The sequence below is a fragment of the Ceratotherium simum genome, chromosome 32 (assembly GCF_057802395.1).
Source record: "Ceratotherium simum simum isolate JZ-2026a chromosome 32, ASM5780239v1, whole genome shotgun sequence".
NCBI lineage: Eukaryota > Metazoa > Chordata > Mammalia > Perissodactyla > Rhinocerotidae > Ceratotherium > Ceratotherium simum.
Genome location: NC_141931.1, coordinates 17,388,028 through 17,407,384, shown reverse-complemented (window position 1 = coordinate 17,407,384; position 19,357 = coordinate 17,388,028). Strand labels below are relative to the sequence as shown.

The 19,357-nt window shown below is 44.0% G+C and overlaps 1 protein-coding gene across 1 annotated transcript; it reads left to right on the top strand.

Annotated features, from left to right (window-relative positions):
- Nucleotides 1–1,933: 1,933 nt before the first annotated feature.
- VIM (vimentin) lies at nucleotides 1,934–9,555 on the top strand. Its single transcript, XM_004425330.3, has 9 exons — nucleotides 1,934–2,650; nucleotides 3,292–3,352; nucleotides 5,793–5,888; nucleotides 5,984–6,145; nucleotides 6,673–6,798; nucleotides 7,138–7,358; nucleotides 7,826–7,869; nucleotides 8,272–8,357; nucleotides 9,196–9,555. Exons 1-9 carry the CDS (start codon nucleotides 2,088–2,090, stop codon nucleotides 9,235–9,237), a joined length of 1,401 nt encoding a protein of 466 aa, XP_004425387.1. The 5' UTR covers nucleotides 1,934–2,087; the 3' UTR covers nucleotides 9,238–9,555.
- The last annotated feature ends 9,802 nt before the right edge of the window (nucleotides 9,556–19,357 follow it).

Below are 19,357 nucleotides of genomic sequence, written 5' to 3'. Positions count from 1 at the left end.
AAAAGAGGCTTGTACAAAGAAGCTAGAATAAACCCTTCATTTGGTTCTAAACTATTTTTCTTAAATGCCAAGTAACCTCTAGTACCCCCGTTCCAAAAAAAAAAAAAAAAAACTAGAGGAAATGATCTTACTTTTTCCCCCTATCTATTCACTATGGAATCAAGATGCTTCTATTTTTACAGTGATTTTGGAGTTAATCCTTTCAGTACTCCCTAAGTCTTCTAAATACTCAAACAAAACCCTGTGATTTTTAAATTGCTACTTATTCACAAAAAGACTGGCTTGCCTTCGCTCTCTTCATCTCTTTTTGGGGGTAACCACTCTGTTCTGCATGTTACTAATATTGCAACAAAAACCCTTGAGTTGAGTGATTTGCCTAGAAGGGTCTTGGTGGTGGAATCTCAACAGTCCCCTGGTGCCCTAAACCAAAAGTTTTTTGCTCTGTAGACGGTTTTACTTCCCTCACTCCCAGACCGATGGCACGAATTCTTCTGGAAAACAGGCCAAAGGGACCTGTGACATTTTCCAGATAAGTCACCAGAATCCTGCAGTGTGCAACGCTGAACTAAAATGAACACACAAATCTCTTTCTTCCAAACACCCCGTCATTTGCGTTATATAATTGCCTTTCATTAATCAAGTTGGGGTTTTGAAGCAACATCTAATTACTTCTATAATCGGCGCAGATTATACCTTTAATGACTTCCACTACAGCAGAAAAACCAGTGATCCCTGAATTTGATTTTGAAACTACGGACGCTGAGTTTCCTCTTTCACCCAGAACTTTGAGATCGTGCTAAAAGTCGGGTGTGGCTTCACGGGGGGAGGAGGGAGGCTGAGCGGAGACGGGAGGGGAGGGTGGGAGGAAACTTCGCAAGAAAAACCTTCCCCGAGTGCATTCATGATGCTGGAGACGCATGCTGGGCGGCTCTCGAGGGTCTGCAGAAGTTTCTTGCTAAGGAGAAGTCCCCACATTGGAGCAAAATCAGACTTTGGCGAGTTCTTAAGAACTTACGGCCGCTCTCGTCTCCCCACAGGCGAAGCGCACACTAGACAGCGGCGCGCCAGCTCGGAGCTGGGTGAAACTCACAACAAACAGTGCGCGCGGGGCCGGCGGAGACTTGAGTCTGTCTCGTCTAACGGTTTCCTCGAACCGCTAGGAGCCCTCAACCTTGGCGGCCAGTAGAGCGCAGTGACTCAGCGACCCCACCCCTCTCCCCCGGGCTTTCCTCGGCCGCCGCCTCGAAGCTCGCGCCGTCCAATGCCAGACCGAGCCCGTTAAGTCCCTAAACCGGAACCCCCAAGACAAGAGGATGCAGAGAGAGGCAGGGCGCGGCGGTCCCCCTTTCCAAGCGGCCGGTGCGCTAGGCTGTGCGGAGCCCAGCCCTGCATCCCGGGCTGTGCGCGCCCCCACCTCGCGCTCCAATCTCAGGCGCTCTTTGTTTCTTTCTCCGCGCCTTCCGATCTGCTGGATCCCTTACTCCCCCTCTTCCTGCCCCTTTGCCCGCGGGTCTCCCCACCTACCCGCTCCCAGCCCACCGCAGCCCTGCAGTCTCGGGCCCCTCCCACCCGCGCGCCTCCTCCCACGCCTCTTTGGCGCAGTGCCCAGGACTCCTCTTGTCCAGTCCCCGGCGGGTTCCCCCGCCACCGCGCGACCCCGCCTTTTTCAGCACCCAGGGGTGAGCAGAGCTCGGGCCATCATCAGGAAAGTCCCCTAAAGTTCCAACCCAGCCAAGAAGCAACGGGACTGTGCCCAGCCCCGGGCAATGGAGAAGGGGGAGGAGGAAGGCTCGAGGGGGCCCCCGCCCCAATCCCCCGCCCACCCTCCTCGCTTCTCGCCGGGTCCCCATTGGCTGGCGCGCTCCGCGGCTGGGATGGCAGTGGGAGGGGACCCTCTTTCCTAACGGGCCTATAAAAACTGCGCCCTCGGCGGGGTCCCGTCCTCTGCCACTCTCGCTCCGGGGTCCCCGCGCCAGAGACGCAGCAGCGCTCCCACCGCCCGCACCCACCGCGCCCTCGCTCGCCTCTCCTCCCGGAGCTAGTCCGCGCCGCCGCAGCCGCCCAGCCCACCGCCACCCTCTGCAGCCATGTCCACCAGGTCCGTGTCCTCATCCTCCTACCGCAGGATGTTCGGCGGCCCCGGCACCGCGAGCCGGCCGAGCTCCAGCCGGAGCTACGTGACCACGTCCACCCGCACCTACAGCCTGGGCAGCGCGCTGCGCCCCAGCACCAGCCGCACCCTGTACTCCTCGTCCCCGAGCGGCGGGTACGCTACGCGCTCCTCCGCCGTGCGCCTGCGGAGCAGTGTGCCCGGCGTGCGGCTGCTGCAGGACTCGGTGGACTTCTCGCTGGCCGACGCCATCAACACCGAGTTCAAGAACACCCGCACCAACGAGAAGGTGGAGCTGCAGGAGCTGAATGACCGCTTCGCCAACTACATCGACAAGGTGCGCTTCCTGGAGCAGCAGAACAAGATCCTGGTGGCCGAGCTCGAGCAGCTCAAGGGCCAGGGCAAGTCGCGCCTGGGGGACCTCTACGAGGAGGAGATGCGGGAGCTGCGCCGGCAGGTGGACCAGCTCACCAACGACAAGGCCCGCGTCGAGGTGGAGCGCGACAACCTGGCCGAGGACATCATGCGGCTCCGGGAGAAGTAAGGCAGTGCCCATGCAGGGCTGGGGGGAGGGAGGGAGGGGGAACGGGCCCCCGCGAGGACCTGCCACGCCCTGGGGGATGTGTCGGGGCGGCGGCTGCTTCGGGGACAGCAGGGGAGCGAGGCTGTGGCTGCAGCGGCGCAGCCCCGCCCCGAACCCAGAGCTTGAGTTAGCATTTCCCCTCCACCCCCACTCATTGCCCAAGAACGCCCCGTTTCAAGTTACAGATTTCTTAAAACTGGCACTTGGTCAGTAGTCGAAGCCCGCGATTTCCCCAAACTTTTAGAAAGTTGCCTGGCCCCACCTGGCGGGCTGCCAGCCCTAGGGCGGGAGGGAGGAGGAGGGGATCGCTGTGCAGGAAGCGAGACAAAGGGATTGCAGAGGCTCCTCGGGGGCGGAGGGCGGGGGGCGGCGTTGGCCTTGCAGGTGGGTGTGGCGACCGTGATTGCTTTTCGACGCTGCGGCCGAGGTCCCGCTAAAACTTGGCGAGGGCTGCCGTCCCAAAAGCCGCGGTCACTGGCTGCCCACGGAGGTGGCGCAGCAACTCTTGTCTCGGGACGCGGCGGGGGGCGGTTGGGTGTGGCCGCCCCGCCCCTGGCGGTTTCCCAGTTCCCCTTTGATTCATGTGCGACTGTTTCAGGTTGCAGGAGGAGATGGTTCAGAGAGAGGAAGCCGAGAACACCCTGCAATCTTTCAGACAGGTTTGTAGATTCTCTTTCCACTCGCAGCCACCGGACCCCGCCCAGCCGGCCCACGGGCAATTCTAAAAGTTACTTAAACCGAGTCTAAAGAGTGCAAATCTTCACGTCTGTGCGCAAAGCCCCCTAGTGGCAGAAAGACCACAGATTGGAGCTTCTCATAAAAACCTTTGAATGCTTTAAGCCGTTCCTTAGGACAGAAAGTCTTTTTAACTTTTTACTTTGTTTCAAGATCTTTTCCAAAGAAATATTTTTTTCCATTTCTTTTTTGCAGCCCATTGACATGCTGATTCCGAACAGTTACAGTTCGATGTAGATTGCGGTTTGCTAAAGTCAAGGTGGCTAACTTTTACAAGGCCACAAAAAGCGCAATTATGCCCTGTAATTTAAAACATAAAACGTGTTGGAGGATAAGAAACTTAGTTTAACTGGAATTAAGCCAGCAAGTTTCCTTTGTTCTCTGCAAGTTCCACTGTGGCATTAAAGTTAGAGGGAAGTTTCGCTATGCACTACTATTTTGTGATCTAAGAAGGGTGAAAAGGAGCCATCTGTCCCCTTGGCTGAATGGTATTAATGGTTTCTAGGGGCTTCACTATGGAATGTAGATACAGACATTCTGGCAAGTGTGGTGGCTCTGGACAGAAATAATAGGAGTCTTTGTGTTGCCAGAGAAGGTTTGCAGCAGGCTACATTCTTATTGAATATGTAATGATGTAAGCACAGTTCTAATTGGACACAAGTATTTGCTAACATCCGTTATCTAATATCTGGCCTGGACTTGTGAAGTATGTGATGTGGAAAGTTCTTAAAGCTACAGTCATAACCTCACATTTGGAAAGGCCTTTCTTCGTTGGGTTCTTGTATTCTTTAGCACTTTCTCCGTAAATAAAGAATAACCGTAAGGCTGAAGAATGGAATTTTAATTAAAAGGGTTTTTTTGCTTTGCAGTTAGATGGACTTAAGGGTTTTTAACTTGAAATTGGAATTCAAAAGCAGGAAAAGTTCTCAGCATAGTTTTGTTCTCCTGAACACTTAATAGTGGCTGTAAAAGCACTCTCAGATGAATAGTCTAGAATAATATTTTGAAGCAGAAATACATTTGCCAAATTAATTTAAACACAGCAATATGTGGTTCATTTTAGTCATTGGGCGTTTATGATCATATATTTGTAATGTTTCCCGCAGAGTCGTGAGTTAATATAAAAATTGTATTGTATAAAAATATACAATATTGGTATGAAAGATCTCCTATTTAGGGATTAGGTAAAAATCCCTCATTCTCTTCAATGAGTTAGAATGTCACACTGAACTTTTTTATAGAGGTTAGTAAATTATCTTTTATATCTTTTTTAGGGCTTAACAACAAGCAAAAATGAATATTTTTCCCCAAGCCTGATCTTTTTATCACCCATTTCTTATTCACTTTTCCATGAAGGTGTTAGAACTGTCTCAGCATTTTAAGACTGTAAGACTATAAACTGTATTCCAAATATAATTGCTTACAAGATAAGAGGTATAAAAATCCTCGTGACGTTCCCTTGAGGGGAAATAAAATCTTTGGCACGCAGCAGTTCATAAATGGTGGAAACACAGTAGATGCGCCAGAGCAGCAAGAATTCTACAAAGAGTTTTATTTTATGCATTTTGACCAGTCATTCTGAAACTAGCTGAGTAACTGAATTGACAAAGTGATAAGTAAAAAGGATGCACACACCCTTGTAGGATGATGCAGGGGAGTTTTAGGAGAAAAATCTACCAAAGAAAGCAAAGCAAATACAGTTCAGAACTACATTTCTTTTCCTTATTTGCTTAAAGTGCATCTTTGCCAGTACACATCTTGAAGTGGAGTATAAATTTGTCACCTGAATGCCAGATCACTACATACTTGCTTTGCATCCTAAAGATAAGTTTCGGAAGATTTGAGTAGAGAAAAAAAGAGCTTAGGTATATGCTGAAACTTTTGAAGTGTGAATTTCTGTTCTTCATGTACTCATGTATACGTGAAGTTGTGAAATCTGGTCAACCCCCATTATCACATTATTCCATGACATTACAAAAAAAAATCTTAAAAACTCTGTAACATTGATTTACTAGATTTAAAAAAATAATAATAAATTTCAGTGGTATAATGTAGATTCAGTGATAATTGGTTGAGCGCAGTTTATCATGTTGGCATACATTTATTTATTTTTAAATTGTCTGTTAGCCACCTTGAGTACAACATAGCGGGTCACAATTCAAATTTATTAATGAAGAGAAGAAAACAAAGTATATGATAGCAGTGGGTGATTTTACAAACTTATTCCAAGGTCGTAAAATTTGTCAACACCCTGTTTATAGTAAAGAGACTTAGCCCATATGGTTAATTTAAAACGAATAAATGAGATAAGCCGTTAACTTTAGCATCCTCCTCCATGTCCTTTCTTTTCTCTTTTCAAAATAGGATGTTGACAATGCTTCTTTGGCACGTCTTGACCTTGAGCGTAAAGTGGAATCCTTGCAAGAAGAGATTGCCTTTTTGAAGAAACTACACGAAGAGGTAAGCACAGTCAGTCGCTTTTCGTGAATGAATGTGGGTGAAGGAACGTGCTCCCATACTTGGCACGGCTGACCTTCTGACTGCTCTTTCTTCAGGAAATCCAGGAGCTACAGGCCCAGATTCAGGAACAGCATGTCCAAATCGATGTGGATGTTTCCAAGCCTGACCTCACGGCTGCCCTGCGGGACGTTCGTCAGCAGTACGAAAGTGTGGCTGCCAAGAACCTTCAGGAGGCCGAGGAATGGTACAAGTCCAAGGTATGGAACAAGCCAGTGGCTAGAAGAAAAGCATCTTGTTCTGCAAACACTGTACCTATCTGTGATTCCTAAATACTGTTCAGCTCCAGTCAAAAAGCTGGCTTTAACTTCTTGTTGAAGTTTCGTTTGTTGCTACAGCCTCCCCACCACTCAGGCCCCCTCCCCTGTAATAGCAGACTCACTTTCCACTACCTTCCTTCACCCTGCTTCAAAGTACACCCCAACACCATGCTTCTGACCCGCCACCCTTTTAAATGAGGGTGATAAATAGTGAGTTTCTACTTGAAAATATCAACGCCAGCATTCCACTGCTCTTTCTCTGGTTTTGAAGACAGAAATTGAGACGTGTTCTGGAAGACATTGAGATTTGAACATACAATATAAAATTTGGTTTGTGTCATGCCTTGTCTATTTGTTTGTTTGTTTGCCATCTTTAAGCTTTCTCATTTGTCCGGGTAGGGTAGCATCTTTGAGGATCTGTGAGCAAGCCACTGGAGTGATCTACATTTCTGATTTCTTCCTGACAGTTTGCTGACCTCTCCGAGGCTGCGAACCGCAACAATGATGCCCTGCGCCAGGCGAAGCAGGAGTCAAATGAGTACCGGAGACAGGTGCAGACGCTCACCTGCGAAGTGGATGCTCTTAAAGGAACTGTGAGTATCACACCGCAGTAAAAGAGGGAACATAACCAGTTCGGATCCTTTCAATTGACCAAGCTAATGGTGATATCTGAACAAAACTTCAAATGAAGAAAATCCGAAGAAAGTGAGTTGTTAAGACAGATTCAAAAAGCGCTTTGAGATCTGAAGGTTTCTGCTTACATATATTGTTGCTTCTAGCAAGAAAGACTTGGTACTTGTATTAGCTACCTGAAATTGGAGGGTTCGCCATTTGCCACCAAGGGAAAAGATTGCAAATGGTCTGTATGTGGTTCTGGGAATGGCTGGGTTTTTCTGGGAAATCGTATTGGAAGCCTTTCTTGCCTCCCGCAGAATGAGTCCCTGGAACGCCAGATGCGTGAAATGGAAGAGAACTTTGCTGTTGAAGCTGCTAACTACCAAGACACTATTGGCCGCCTGCAGGATGAGATTCAGAACATGAAGGAGGAAATGGCTCGTCACCTTCGGGAGTACCAGGACCTGCTGAATGTTAAGATGGCTCTTGACATTGAGATTGCCACCTACAGGAAGCTGCTGGAAGGCGAGGAGAGCAGGTATGGAACAAGGACGTGTGTGCGTGAATTAATAGCTGCCATTTGCTAGGTATCATGCCATTCGCGTTACATACATGATCTCGTTTCATCTTTAGAACATTTCCAAGTAGCTATTTACCACTTTTTATACATGAGCAACCATCGGTTCAGAGAAATTTAGTAACTTGCTCTAGGCAGAGTTAATCAACAGCGGAGCTGGGATTTGAACCCACAACTCTGGGAAAGACAAGCTCCTCGCACTCTATAATGCCTCCATTTCATGCCCCTGCAGAGAAAATGCTTTGAGTAAAATATTTTAAATGTACTAATGAGACCAATCATAGATAAATGCTTCTGAAGCAAATCTCACACTTATGAATCACAAGAGTAAATTTTCTTATTTGATGAATAAAGAAGTGAATAAATTCATTCCTTGTTGTTGGAGTTGTTTTCCAAAAATATTACCATTCTTCTTCATCTTTTTATAGGATTTCTCTGCCTCTTCCAAACTTTTCTTCCCTGAACCTGAGGGGTAAGTATTTGATTGCCTTTTATGAAAAATATCAGCAGCTTGGAACCATTCTGTTAAAGCACTAATTTTTTTTATGATACTTGAGAAATGCCATACAAGAGAATATTCTAGAAAACATTCATAATTTTCAGACACAAGTAGTGTCAAGTACTGTCTTGCAATCTATGCTTCCAGTCAAACTCCATCTGCCTTGTTCCTTCGGAGTCTGCACTGAAGTGCAGTCCATCTTAAACTTGATGCTACAGTGGTGTTAGACAATGGGTTTTAAAATAGGTGATAGTCTTATTTGGAGAGTAGCACTTTAAACAATTGTGAACAAAAATCATAACTCTTTGAGCAAAATAGTTACTTGGCTTTTTAAAATTTCATTTTTATTCACTTGGGGCCTGTTTCTTTATTCAGAAACCAATCTGGAATCACTCCCTCTGGTTGACACTCACTCAAAAAGGACACTTCTGATTAAGACGGTTGAAACTAGAGATGGACAGGTAGGTATCTTGAAATCAAAGCTGGAGTAATCTCAGACAGACATCGATGTCCTTTTAAATCGTTCAGTCTGTATCTCAGATACACCTAGCTAATTTGGAGGGTGTCGGTTTCATTCATGACTACTAAAAAGAGAATAGGCCACTTCTTCGAGCACTACACACAGCTAAATTATTTGGCTCCTACACTGAAGGTGAGATAGCAATCTTTCTATAGGCTAAAATTAGTGATTTTTCTATGGCCCTTAATTTAAAATGAGAGAACAGCTTCCTTAAGTTACTTCCTAGACTGGCTTCATGAACTACTTCATTTGACAACCTCAATATCAGGAATGTTTTGATCCTGATGGGTGGCCTTCCCTGGTGACCATCACCTAAACACTCCTAGGCCCTTTTATGTAGTACAAGGACATGCTGTATGTTCAATCAGTTTCTCGTTACTTCTCTATGCCAGGAAAGAAACGGTCAAAATTCATTGTAGTCTTCATGTAATCTTTCCATACATATGAACTCAAAATGTACTTACTGTACATTTTAATATGTCTTAATTGCTTTTAAACAGTGCTGCATAAGATTATTACGACATCCTTTAAAAGCACAGTTTTTAAAAAGTTTTCTTAATTTTTAAGTCATAACATTGGATATGTATTTTCCCCATAGGTGAAAAGCATCTTACGTATGTATCCGTCCCATATAGCTGTAGCCCTTGTCATGCAGAACCAACATAACCTTCCAACTCTCACAATAAATTAGGATTTTTCTTTGTCATGCTTAATAGGGTGATTTAATCTTTAGCATGTAGTATTCTATTTGATGAGAGTTTTATTTTTTTTTTTAACAGGTTATCAATGAAACTTCTCAGCATCACGAGGATCTTGAATGAAAATTGCACACACTCGGTGCAGCAATATATTACCAGCAAGAGTAAAAAAGAAATCCATATCTTTAAGAAACAGCTTTCAAGTGCCTTTCTGCAGTTTTTCAGGAGCGCAAGATAGATTTGGAATTAGGAATAAGCTCTAGTTCTTAAGAACCAACACTCCTAAAAGATTTAGAAAAAAGTTTACAACATAATCTAGTTTACGAAGAAGCCTTGTGCTAGAATACTTTTTAAAAAGTATTTTTGAATACCATTAAAACTGCTTTTTTCCAACAAGTATCTGACCAACTTGTTTCTGCTTCAATAAATCTTTGAAAACTGTTTTGTTGTCTTACTTATTTGATAATATCTAAACAATTGTCTAAATTTTATGAGAATGTATGTTTTAAATATTTTTTGGTCCTATTGGTTAATTGGCCACAAAAATCAAGTTTAGGTTAACTTGATAAATTCAACTTATTTATTTACGCTTGAGATAGAGTTCTTAATTTGGTCATTTTAGGTAGACTTCACCTCTTTTCAATTCAATTATTTTTTAAATTTACAAATAGGTGATATATAATAAAAAGACTTGTACAAAAACGATGATAACGTCTTTTCATAAAATGAGTTCAGCTGGGTCCACATCCATGTATGATTTCAATTCTAACAAATAGACTTCCTAAAATTAAAAACTTTCACTAAAATTAAAAACTCTCACTAAATGAAACTTGTGGTGTGTGTAGCATATGAGTAGCACCAATGCCACTGTGGGCGTTAAAGCATAGGGCAATGGCCAAGGTGGAGGGGCTGTACCTTCTATTAGCCAGATGCAGAGAAGGGGAACAAGTTCGTCAAGTTTCAACATATGAAACTGTCTTGAGTTTCTTTGTGTGTATCTATATGTGATAGCTATAGATACTTTTAAAGACCTTTGTGTTTGGCGGAATGATCGTAGACACAAACACAAATCCCTAGTTTTTCTTCTGGGAGATAAGATTAACACACCTGGTAAAATGATGCTAAACGTAAGTGTAATCAAGTTTCAACGCCTGGAGCCTTGGAAGAAGTGGTGCAGTCCTGGAGAGCTTCTCTTAGGCCCTGCAGTGTGGGCGGGCCTCAGGAGGGTGGATGGAGTTTAGACAAATAGGAGAGGGAGGGCATCACCCGGAGGCCGTCGAGTTGTCATGGTTGGTAGTGTGTGTGTGCTGGAGGGAAAGCTTTGAGTAAATTCCTGGACGTCTCTAAGTCCCAGTTTCCTGGATTACTATTACCCCTCTCCAGGAATGATGTGCTAGGCATTTGTACTCATTTTTAGATGTTTGCATCCACCTCTCTTTAGAGTCGCTGAGGGGAATAGTAAGATAGTTCACACAAAGCCCACCGAAGTGCCAGGTGCTGTGCGAAGGAATATCAGCTGTCACATTACCTGTGATGGTCATCGTATTTGGTACTTCGGGCACTGCATGAGTAAAGAAGGGATTGGCTGCAGGAGGGACCCCAACGAGGGTGACTTTCCACCCTAGTTTGCCTAGGACAGTCTTGGTTTATGCTTACTCATTAATAGTGCCCCCTTTCATAATTGTACCGTAGTTGTAACAGTTTGGATAGTAGGTGATCTGGTCGTCCTACCCTTAGCATAATCTTGTAGGAAAGGGCGTTCGTCCCGAGATTCCTTGAGCGTGCCTTCCCCACCCCCCCCACCCCCATATTTTAACAACTGACGTGCTAAATGGCGTAATCAGCATCACCAGAGCAAACGTCCAGGTCTTCGGGCCCTTAAGAAACTTTTTCTGGGGGCCGGCCCCGTGGCGTAGTGGTTAAATGCATGCCCTCCACTGCTGGCAGCCCGGGGTCTAGATCCCGGGCGCGCCCTGATGCACTGCCTGTCAGGCCATGCTATGGCAGTGTCCCATATAAAGTAGAGGAAGATGGGTACAGATTTAGCCCAGGGCCAGTCTTCCTCAGCAAAAAGAGGAGGATTGGCATCAGATGTTGGCTCAGGGCTGATCTTCCTCATAAAAAAAAAAAAAGCAAAATGAAAAAAAAAAAGAAATTTTTTCTATTTGATTGTTGGCTTTGTTTTCTGTCCTTCAGCTATTCTCACCATGTTCTCTCAGCCTCCTAACCCTCTCTCCCCTGTCTCCTCTTCCATTTCTACCCCACCTCTGGCACCTGAGGATCACACAGGGCAGAAACCAGCCCCATGTTGCTTTTCTTCAAGCATATGACCTTTTATTATTAAAAAAAAAAATCAAGCTACAGTGTTTTTTTTTTTTTAAAGATTTTATTTATTTATTTATTTTCCCCCCAAAGCCCCAGTAGATAGTTGTATGTCATAGCTACACATCCTTCTAGTTGCTGTATGTGGGACGCGGCCTCAGCATGGCCAGAGAAGTGGCGTGTCAGTGCGCGCCCGGGATCCGAACCCGGGCCGCCAGCAGCGGAGCCGGCGCACTTAACCACTAAGCCATGGGGCCAGCCCTACAGTGTTTTTTTTTTTCAGGAGGAAAGGAACCAGGATGACAAGGAGTTCTGTCCACATACCTTGAGACTAGTGGGCTCCCCATCCTTAAAAATCCCTTACAGCTCTTTCTAAAATCACCTCCCTGAAATGGAAAAGATGAGTTGGCCTCCCTTATCTGTGACTGTCAGAAATTAGCCCTTCATGACAAGTGTCCCAGGGGCCCACCTCATAGGAATTCAAATCTAGTTAAGTCTTTTTTATTTTTATCTTTAATTATACCATTGGCATTTTCCTTATCTTCCATTTCAAAAAACTAATAGAAAGAAACGATGTTCTCACCACCTATGGTGAAGCAAAGATTAATGGTTGGTTCTTTTATGTATAACGTTAATCCAAGATTAAAGGAGATAAAAAAAGGACCAGGAGGAGGAAATGATGTCACACTTTATGTCACATAAAGTGTAAGTCTGAGAAAAGTTACCAAGGGGACTGAGAACTCCACGGAAATCATGTGAAAGTTAAGTCCTGCTAAGTTTTCTCACAGCAGTGACAGACGGAAGAGGTGGCTGGCGACTGAGACAAATGTCTGATTCAGTTAGAGCATGCCTAATGTAGAGTCCACCTCCCCATGACCAGCCTCTGACAAAGGCCTAGGAAAACGAAACCGCTCTTCTAAGGTTGGGAGACGAAGGGAGTAAGTGTGTGCAGTGATGGGGGGGCACCTTCTTCCACCCCTGTGTTCCTGAAGAAAGCAAGGATAAAGCAGATGCTACGCCCAAAGAAGTCTCACTAGCCAACCTGCCAGGTTTCAGCTAAATAAAGGGTTTGTGTTAATCTGCCAGGGCTGCCATAACAAAATACCACAATCTGGGGGGCTTGAAAAACAGAGATTTATCGTCTCACAGTTCTGGAGGCTGAAGTCCAAGATCAAGGTGTTGGCAGCATTGGTCTCTTCTGAGGCCTCACTCCTTAGCTAATCTCTTCCTATAAGGAAACCGGTTATAGTGGATTAGGGACCACCCATATGACTTCATTTTACCTTAGTTAGCTCTTTAAAGACCCTATCCAATCCAAATAGAGTCACATTCTGAGGTACTGGGGTTAGGACTTCTACACAGGATTATGGAACAGTGTGGGCCGGGGGAGGGGGGAAGAGGGGGAGTGGGACAGGTCACACAATTCAGTCCACAACAGGGTCATGGTTAAACATTCGGAGGACACTTTCCTTGCCTGTACTCCCAATAGGTCTGCGATAGAGATTTTCAAAAAGCCATAAGTTTGCAAAGTCATTGATGGTTAACACACTGCTTGAAGATTTGTGGCAACCTGTGACTGTCTAATGTCTCCACTTTTTAAAATCCCCTCTCTAGGATGAGAACAATTTGAGATAAATCCTGTGGAGACTTTCTACTAACAGCTATCATGTAAGGCAAGTGTTTCTTTGGGGGCACTGTAGGAGGTGAGCAGACCCTGCTGTGGATGGCTCTGGAAGAGTCAACAGAACCTAATAGACTGCACTCAGATGAGGATTTTCCTTAGTCCAAGAAGACCAGAATGACACAAGAGAGCTTGCTTTCCCTCTGCTCTGCTTTCTGCCATGTCAAGACGCAATGAGAAGAGGGTTGTCTGCAAACCAGGAAGAAGGCTCTCACCAGAACACCAGATCTGCTGGCACCTTGATCTTGGACTTCCCAGCCTCCAGAACTGTGAGAAACAAATTTCCGTGGTTTAAGCCCCCCAATCTATGGTATTCTGTTATAGCAGCCCCAATTGACAAAGACGAACAGGGAATGTTGGATCTAGCATGTTGGATGTATTTTACTTCACAAATGTTGCCAAGCAGCTATACAGGTCACTTCCATTCAATTCAGTTCTCCTGAGCCAGAGCCAACAAGAAGGAAGGGTCAAGTTCTGACCTTGGAGTTCAGACCGTGGATTCTAACCCCAATGCTGATCATAACTCAATGTGGACCCCCGTCTCCCTAGAATATTAAAATTCCCACATCTTCTCTTTTGTTTTCTTGACCATATCAACTGTAATTATATTATTGCATTATTTTTTTGTATTTATTTAAAAGTCCTTATCTGTTAATGTCAGTACGTGAATCATGTGAATTTGTTTATATTGTCTGTTTTCTCTTTTGGTTTTTGATTATTTGGTCTTGTTTTTCGCATGAGTCATAATTTCTTACTGGATGCTGAAGATTTTAAATGAATACTTGTTAAGGCTCTGGACTATGTTTTCATCCTCAAAAGAGGAAAGAAAGTTTTCTTTTTACAGGCAAATAGAGTACCAGTGGATCATTTTGATCCTGGTAAGGGTTAATTTTAGCCTTTTTAGGCCTGGTCTATTTTAAGTCCATTATCTTAGTACTGGACTTACTTCTCAAGTGTCTCCCTTAGCTCTAGTACGGGACATTTCTGGGTCTCAACTACAGCCTGGATGCATTTATCAGAGCCGTTCCACTTTGGAAGAACTTAAACTCTAGCCTCTGTTTCTCCAGAACTATGCAGGTCCTGAAACCTCCGCTCAGTTTTTAGATTCCCTGCTGCCGTTTTCTGCTGGGTTTCTTGGGGTCTCATCCTGAACATACACAGCCTAGGAGATGGCCAACAATTGGGATGAATCTCTGTCCACTTAGCCCAGTAAGAACACCATTTTCTCTTTGAGCTCTCTCTCTCATTTGGAAATTGTCCTCATGGAAAGACTAGGTGAATGTGGATTTTACCTTGGACACTTTCCTTCTCTCAATGAGTAGAGACTTCAGTCTCAATTCTTGACTGTATTGGTTGCTCTCAAAAACATTCAAAGAGTTGTGTGTGTGTGTGTGTGTGTGTGTGTGTTTTCATGGAGTGGAGAGGTATTCAGTTATCTATTACCAATATGAAACATAAAACTGCAAAACTTAGCAGCTTAGAACAACAATTTATGGTCCTGTGGGTTGACCAGGCTCAACTGGTGAGAGTTTTCTTGGGATCTTTCATGCAACTGCAGTCACGTGGGGTCATCTTGAAGGCTTCACTGGACTGGGCATATAAAACAGCTTCCTCATTCTTACGCCTCTTGCCTCAGTGCTCCTTGGCTTCTTTCACTTTCCACGTGTTGTCTCAGACTCTGGGGCTTAGGCATCTCATGGCTTGGTCTCAGGATAGCTCTACTTCTTACAGTGTGACTCACCGCTAAGAGGCAGGAAACAGAAATGCCCAGGTTTGATAAGGGCTATGTCTGTAAATAACACAACACAATTTCCACCATACTTCTATAAATCAAATAAGTGACAGAGGCCACCCAAATTCAAGGGTGGAGAAACAGACTCCACTTCTTGATGTGTGAGTGGTCAGGTCGCATTACAGAAGAGCACATGGGATGAGAGACAATGTTGTGGCCATATTTGGAAAACATAATCTGCCCTAGATACAAGCTACTCTGTCGAGGTTGAAATCAGAAGTCCCAATCAAAACCGACTCAAGAAGATAAAGAAAAGCTGAATAGTCTTTCTTAAAAGAAAATATCAGAGACAGACATCCTAAAAGTTGACTTCTACCAAACATTTAATGTACAAATTCCAAATCATCACACATACTTCCAAATCATAAAAATGAGGAAACATTTTCTAACTTATTATATGAAGCTAGCATAACCTTAATTCCAAAACTAGACAAAGACACAATAGGAGATGAAAATTGCAGGTCAACTTCTTCATGGGTATAGATGTAAATATTCTAACAAAATGGCAGCAAACCAAGTTGCATTGGCTAAAGTTCTTTGAAAAGCAAAAGATGTACAAGAGCTTTATGGTGAAGGATAAATGGGAAGACATAGGAATAGACAGGTAGGACGTTAGGCTGCAATGTAGGTCTGACACCAGTGACGGGAGAGAGAGAAGGAGGTAATAATAGAATTAGCCTCAGCAGTGTAGATTGAAGAGGGTTTTGGCAAAGCCTTGAGGGGGTCCTCAAGTTGGTCACCTGTTAGAGGAGTCCATGTCCCACAGGAAGGAGTCAGCACTACTACCTTCACCATGTTCGGTCATTGGTTTGGGAGCAGCCCAGGGGAAGTGCATCCTTGACCCAAATGTAGTGGTGAATCCAGAGGGATGGCAGTGGAGACTGTCAGTCAATCATGCTTCTTGAAACAGGAGATGTAAGTGATGTATTTTCCTTGCTGCTACACAAATCTAGCAATACATTTTAAAACATGTGTATATTATAAACATATAAAAAATAATAAATGTTGGGTATAACTCAGGAATACAGGATTATTTTGATATAAAAATTGATTAACATAATTTAACATTTTAGCATATTAGAGGAGAAAACTCTATGATCAGCTTGATACAGAAAAAATATTCCAAAAATTCAACATCTACTCATTAGAAAAGCTTTTAGAAACTTAGGAATATCAAGGACCTTTCTTAACTTGATATGAGGTAGCTATAAGAAACCAAGAATAAACATAAAAAACAATGGTGAAATAATATAACTATTCCCTTTAAGTTCAAGAAGAACAAGGATACCCACTATTCCCATTCTGATCCAATATTGTACTACAGGAAAAAATAAAGAATTACAAGGCATAGTAATAGAAAGAAAAGACAAAACTGTCAATAATTGCAAATGACATTGTTGCTTTTTTGAAAAATTCAAAACTATCTATAGACAAATGATGTACAAAGAAAGGCAAAGGGCCAAAAAGAGATAAGACACTGTGAGATAAGATAAATATCAAGATAGGAAGATATCTCTTACCAGGTAGGGCCATGGAAAATGTAATAATGTAGTATTGGTGAAGAGATAGACGCCAAGAGAATATAACAGTATACCCCAAAATAAAGCCATGTATCATAGTCGGTTTGGGCTACAACTGAAGGCAGCCACCTTCTCGCTGTGTCCTCACATGGAGAGAGAGAGAGAGAGCTAGCTCTCTGGTCTCTTCTTAGATGGGCACTAATCCCATCATGAGGAGTTACTCTCCTGACCTCATCTAACCCTAATTACCTCCAGAGGCCCCACAATACCAAAGGCCTTTCCAAATACCATCACACTGGGGGTTAGGGCTTTCAACATATGAATTTTAAGGGGACACAAACATTCAGTTCATAACACCAATTATATGGAAATTTGCTTTATGATAGAGTGAGCACTGTTCTAACATATATTAATTGGAAAACCATTTTGAGAAGGACCCTTAAAGGGGAAATACCACCATTTTATATCCAAAGCTTTTTCTGAAGGCTTTCTGTCATATGGACCCAATATTCTCTTTCTGGCCATTTTCTTCCTGAACTTGAAGCAATGTGTGCCTCCTTGAGGAAAAGAGATGATGACTGGATTGTTTCAATGTCCCTTTACTACTTGCCAAAGATTTCTTTGACAATGAGCAATTTCCATACCCAGTTGTGCACCGTCTATGAACAAAACTAATTTTATATAAATATATAGTCTAAAGTTAACTCTAGGAAGCCTACATTACGTTTGACAAGCTCAAAAGCCTTTCTCTTCCCATTTATTGTCTATTTCACCCCACTACAAAAAATCCCATCTTTCAATTCCAATTAAATATGGGTAATATAAACTACCTTTGTACAATCTAACATGTGTAGGGTTCTGGGTATAGCCAGGTAATTGAATGTTCTCACCACCACCTCCAGATAAACTCTCTTCCCCGCTGTGATTCACTGATCATAAATTGGTTTACTGCGAGAGGAAAAAATGGATAGGTTGAAGCTGTCCCCAGGTGGTGGATAGGATGAACTGCCTATGAAACAATGCAATCAGCTCCAGGCGGAATACATTTCAAAATGTTTCTCCCTATGGGATTTGACAGAAACAGGCAATTTTTGTTCCAATTGCCATGTGCTTCAGCAAATCGTTCTGGCTGTTCTGAGTAGTCACCTTTCAAGCCCACGAGTTTAGTTCGAATTCTTTTGCTTTAAACTGTCAGAGCACAGCTGAAGCAGAATGTCATCCATGCAGTTCCAGTCTGTTCCATTCAAGAATTTGATATACTCAGACCCATGCCTGGCTTTCAGTACCATGGGGTAATGACATTTCCTGGCTTGACCATAAAGTCCTCTTGACACTACTGTGTTGATGAGATTTTATGGTTTCCTCTAAAATCAGCAAGAAGTGAGATTTTGTGATGGCGACAACCATTAAAATGGTTGATCAGAAAAACCACAAGGTGGCCTATTCCGAAGCAACTCTGCAATCACGTAATTTGGCTAATGGACTTTCTTTTTACTAGGTCTCTGTAAACATAGCTTGAATTCATAATATTTGAGCCCACCAGAATGATACAAAGTTGAATTTCAAATACTTTTTTTGTGTGTGTTCTAAACATATGTTGTAAACATGATTCTGCCAAGGATGGCCTACTATCTCTAGGCCAGAGCTTGAGAAGATGAAGTATGGTATCCAACCAGCTGTCCAGAGGAGAGAGAGGCACGCATTTTAAGGGCAGAGGAGCCCCAAAGCTATAACATGACCCAGGGGTGGGCAGGCTTTCTTGAATGTACTAATCAGAGTCAGCAGTAGCTAGATTGCCCTTGGGAATAGGAGTCCATGTTATTGGGTCCATGAGTCTGTCACTGTGGCCACTCCATTCATATGCTCATTGTTCCAGATCCAGGGAGGTCAGTAAGGATGGCTGGCTAACGTCAGTTGGTTGACTCATTTTGTCTACTTGGTTGTTCTGTGTCTCTTCTGTGGTGGGACGCTTTCTCGTGGGCATTCATATGCAGTAGAGCCACCAGGCATTTCAACTTATACCCACAAACTGAGCCAACTCATCTATAAACCAAGGTTCAATTTTGGATGTACCATTTCCATCTTTACTAGGGCCCATAATGGGACTTGTTCTTTAAAAGACGTATAATTCTCCATTGCCTTCCTTTAGAACCAGCAGTCTCTGTAGTATTTTCCCACTAGCGTTTTCCATAAGCTACACACTGCATCTTTGCTCATCCCAGACAGCTCCAATACTATAGAGCCGGCTAGATTTTATGGCCAAAGCATCCAGGCTCTTGTACCACTGTCTGGACCTGCTGTAAAGCCTTTTCCTGTTCTGGGCTCCACCAGCAGGCAGCCTGGTGTGTTATCTGGTGTGTGGACCAGAATAGCATTCCTGGTGGCTTCCATAACCCAAAGAGGTCTAACAGGTTGGTGCTCTCTTCTTCTGGGAAAGGGATGCAAGATGCAGTCATTGTTTTTCACTTTGAGGGAATATCCAGGCACGCCCCTGGCCACGGGCCCCCTAATACTGTGCTGAAGTGGCAGACCCCTGACTCTCACAGGGTTTATCTCCCACCCTCTGGAGCGCATATTTCTAGGCCAGGCCTCCAGTGTACTAGCCATCTCTTCCTTGCCCTCCTCAATCATTGTGGCGGCATTGATGAGTGGATCTTGTGATGGTCTGTGGGATACCTAGATCTCTTTGGATTACATCCTGATTGAGGGTGGGAGAGTTAATAGAAGTCTTGAGGAAAACTGTAAATAAATGTCCCTGCCCACTCCATGTGAATGCAAACTCTTTCTGATAAGAATAGAAAACCACCCCCCACCCTACACTTGCCAAATCAATGGCTGCACACCATTTATCTGAGCCATTTTTAATGTGTTCTAGCAATAATGCCACGTCCAGCACAGCAGCTGAAATTGGGACTATGACTTGGCTGA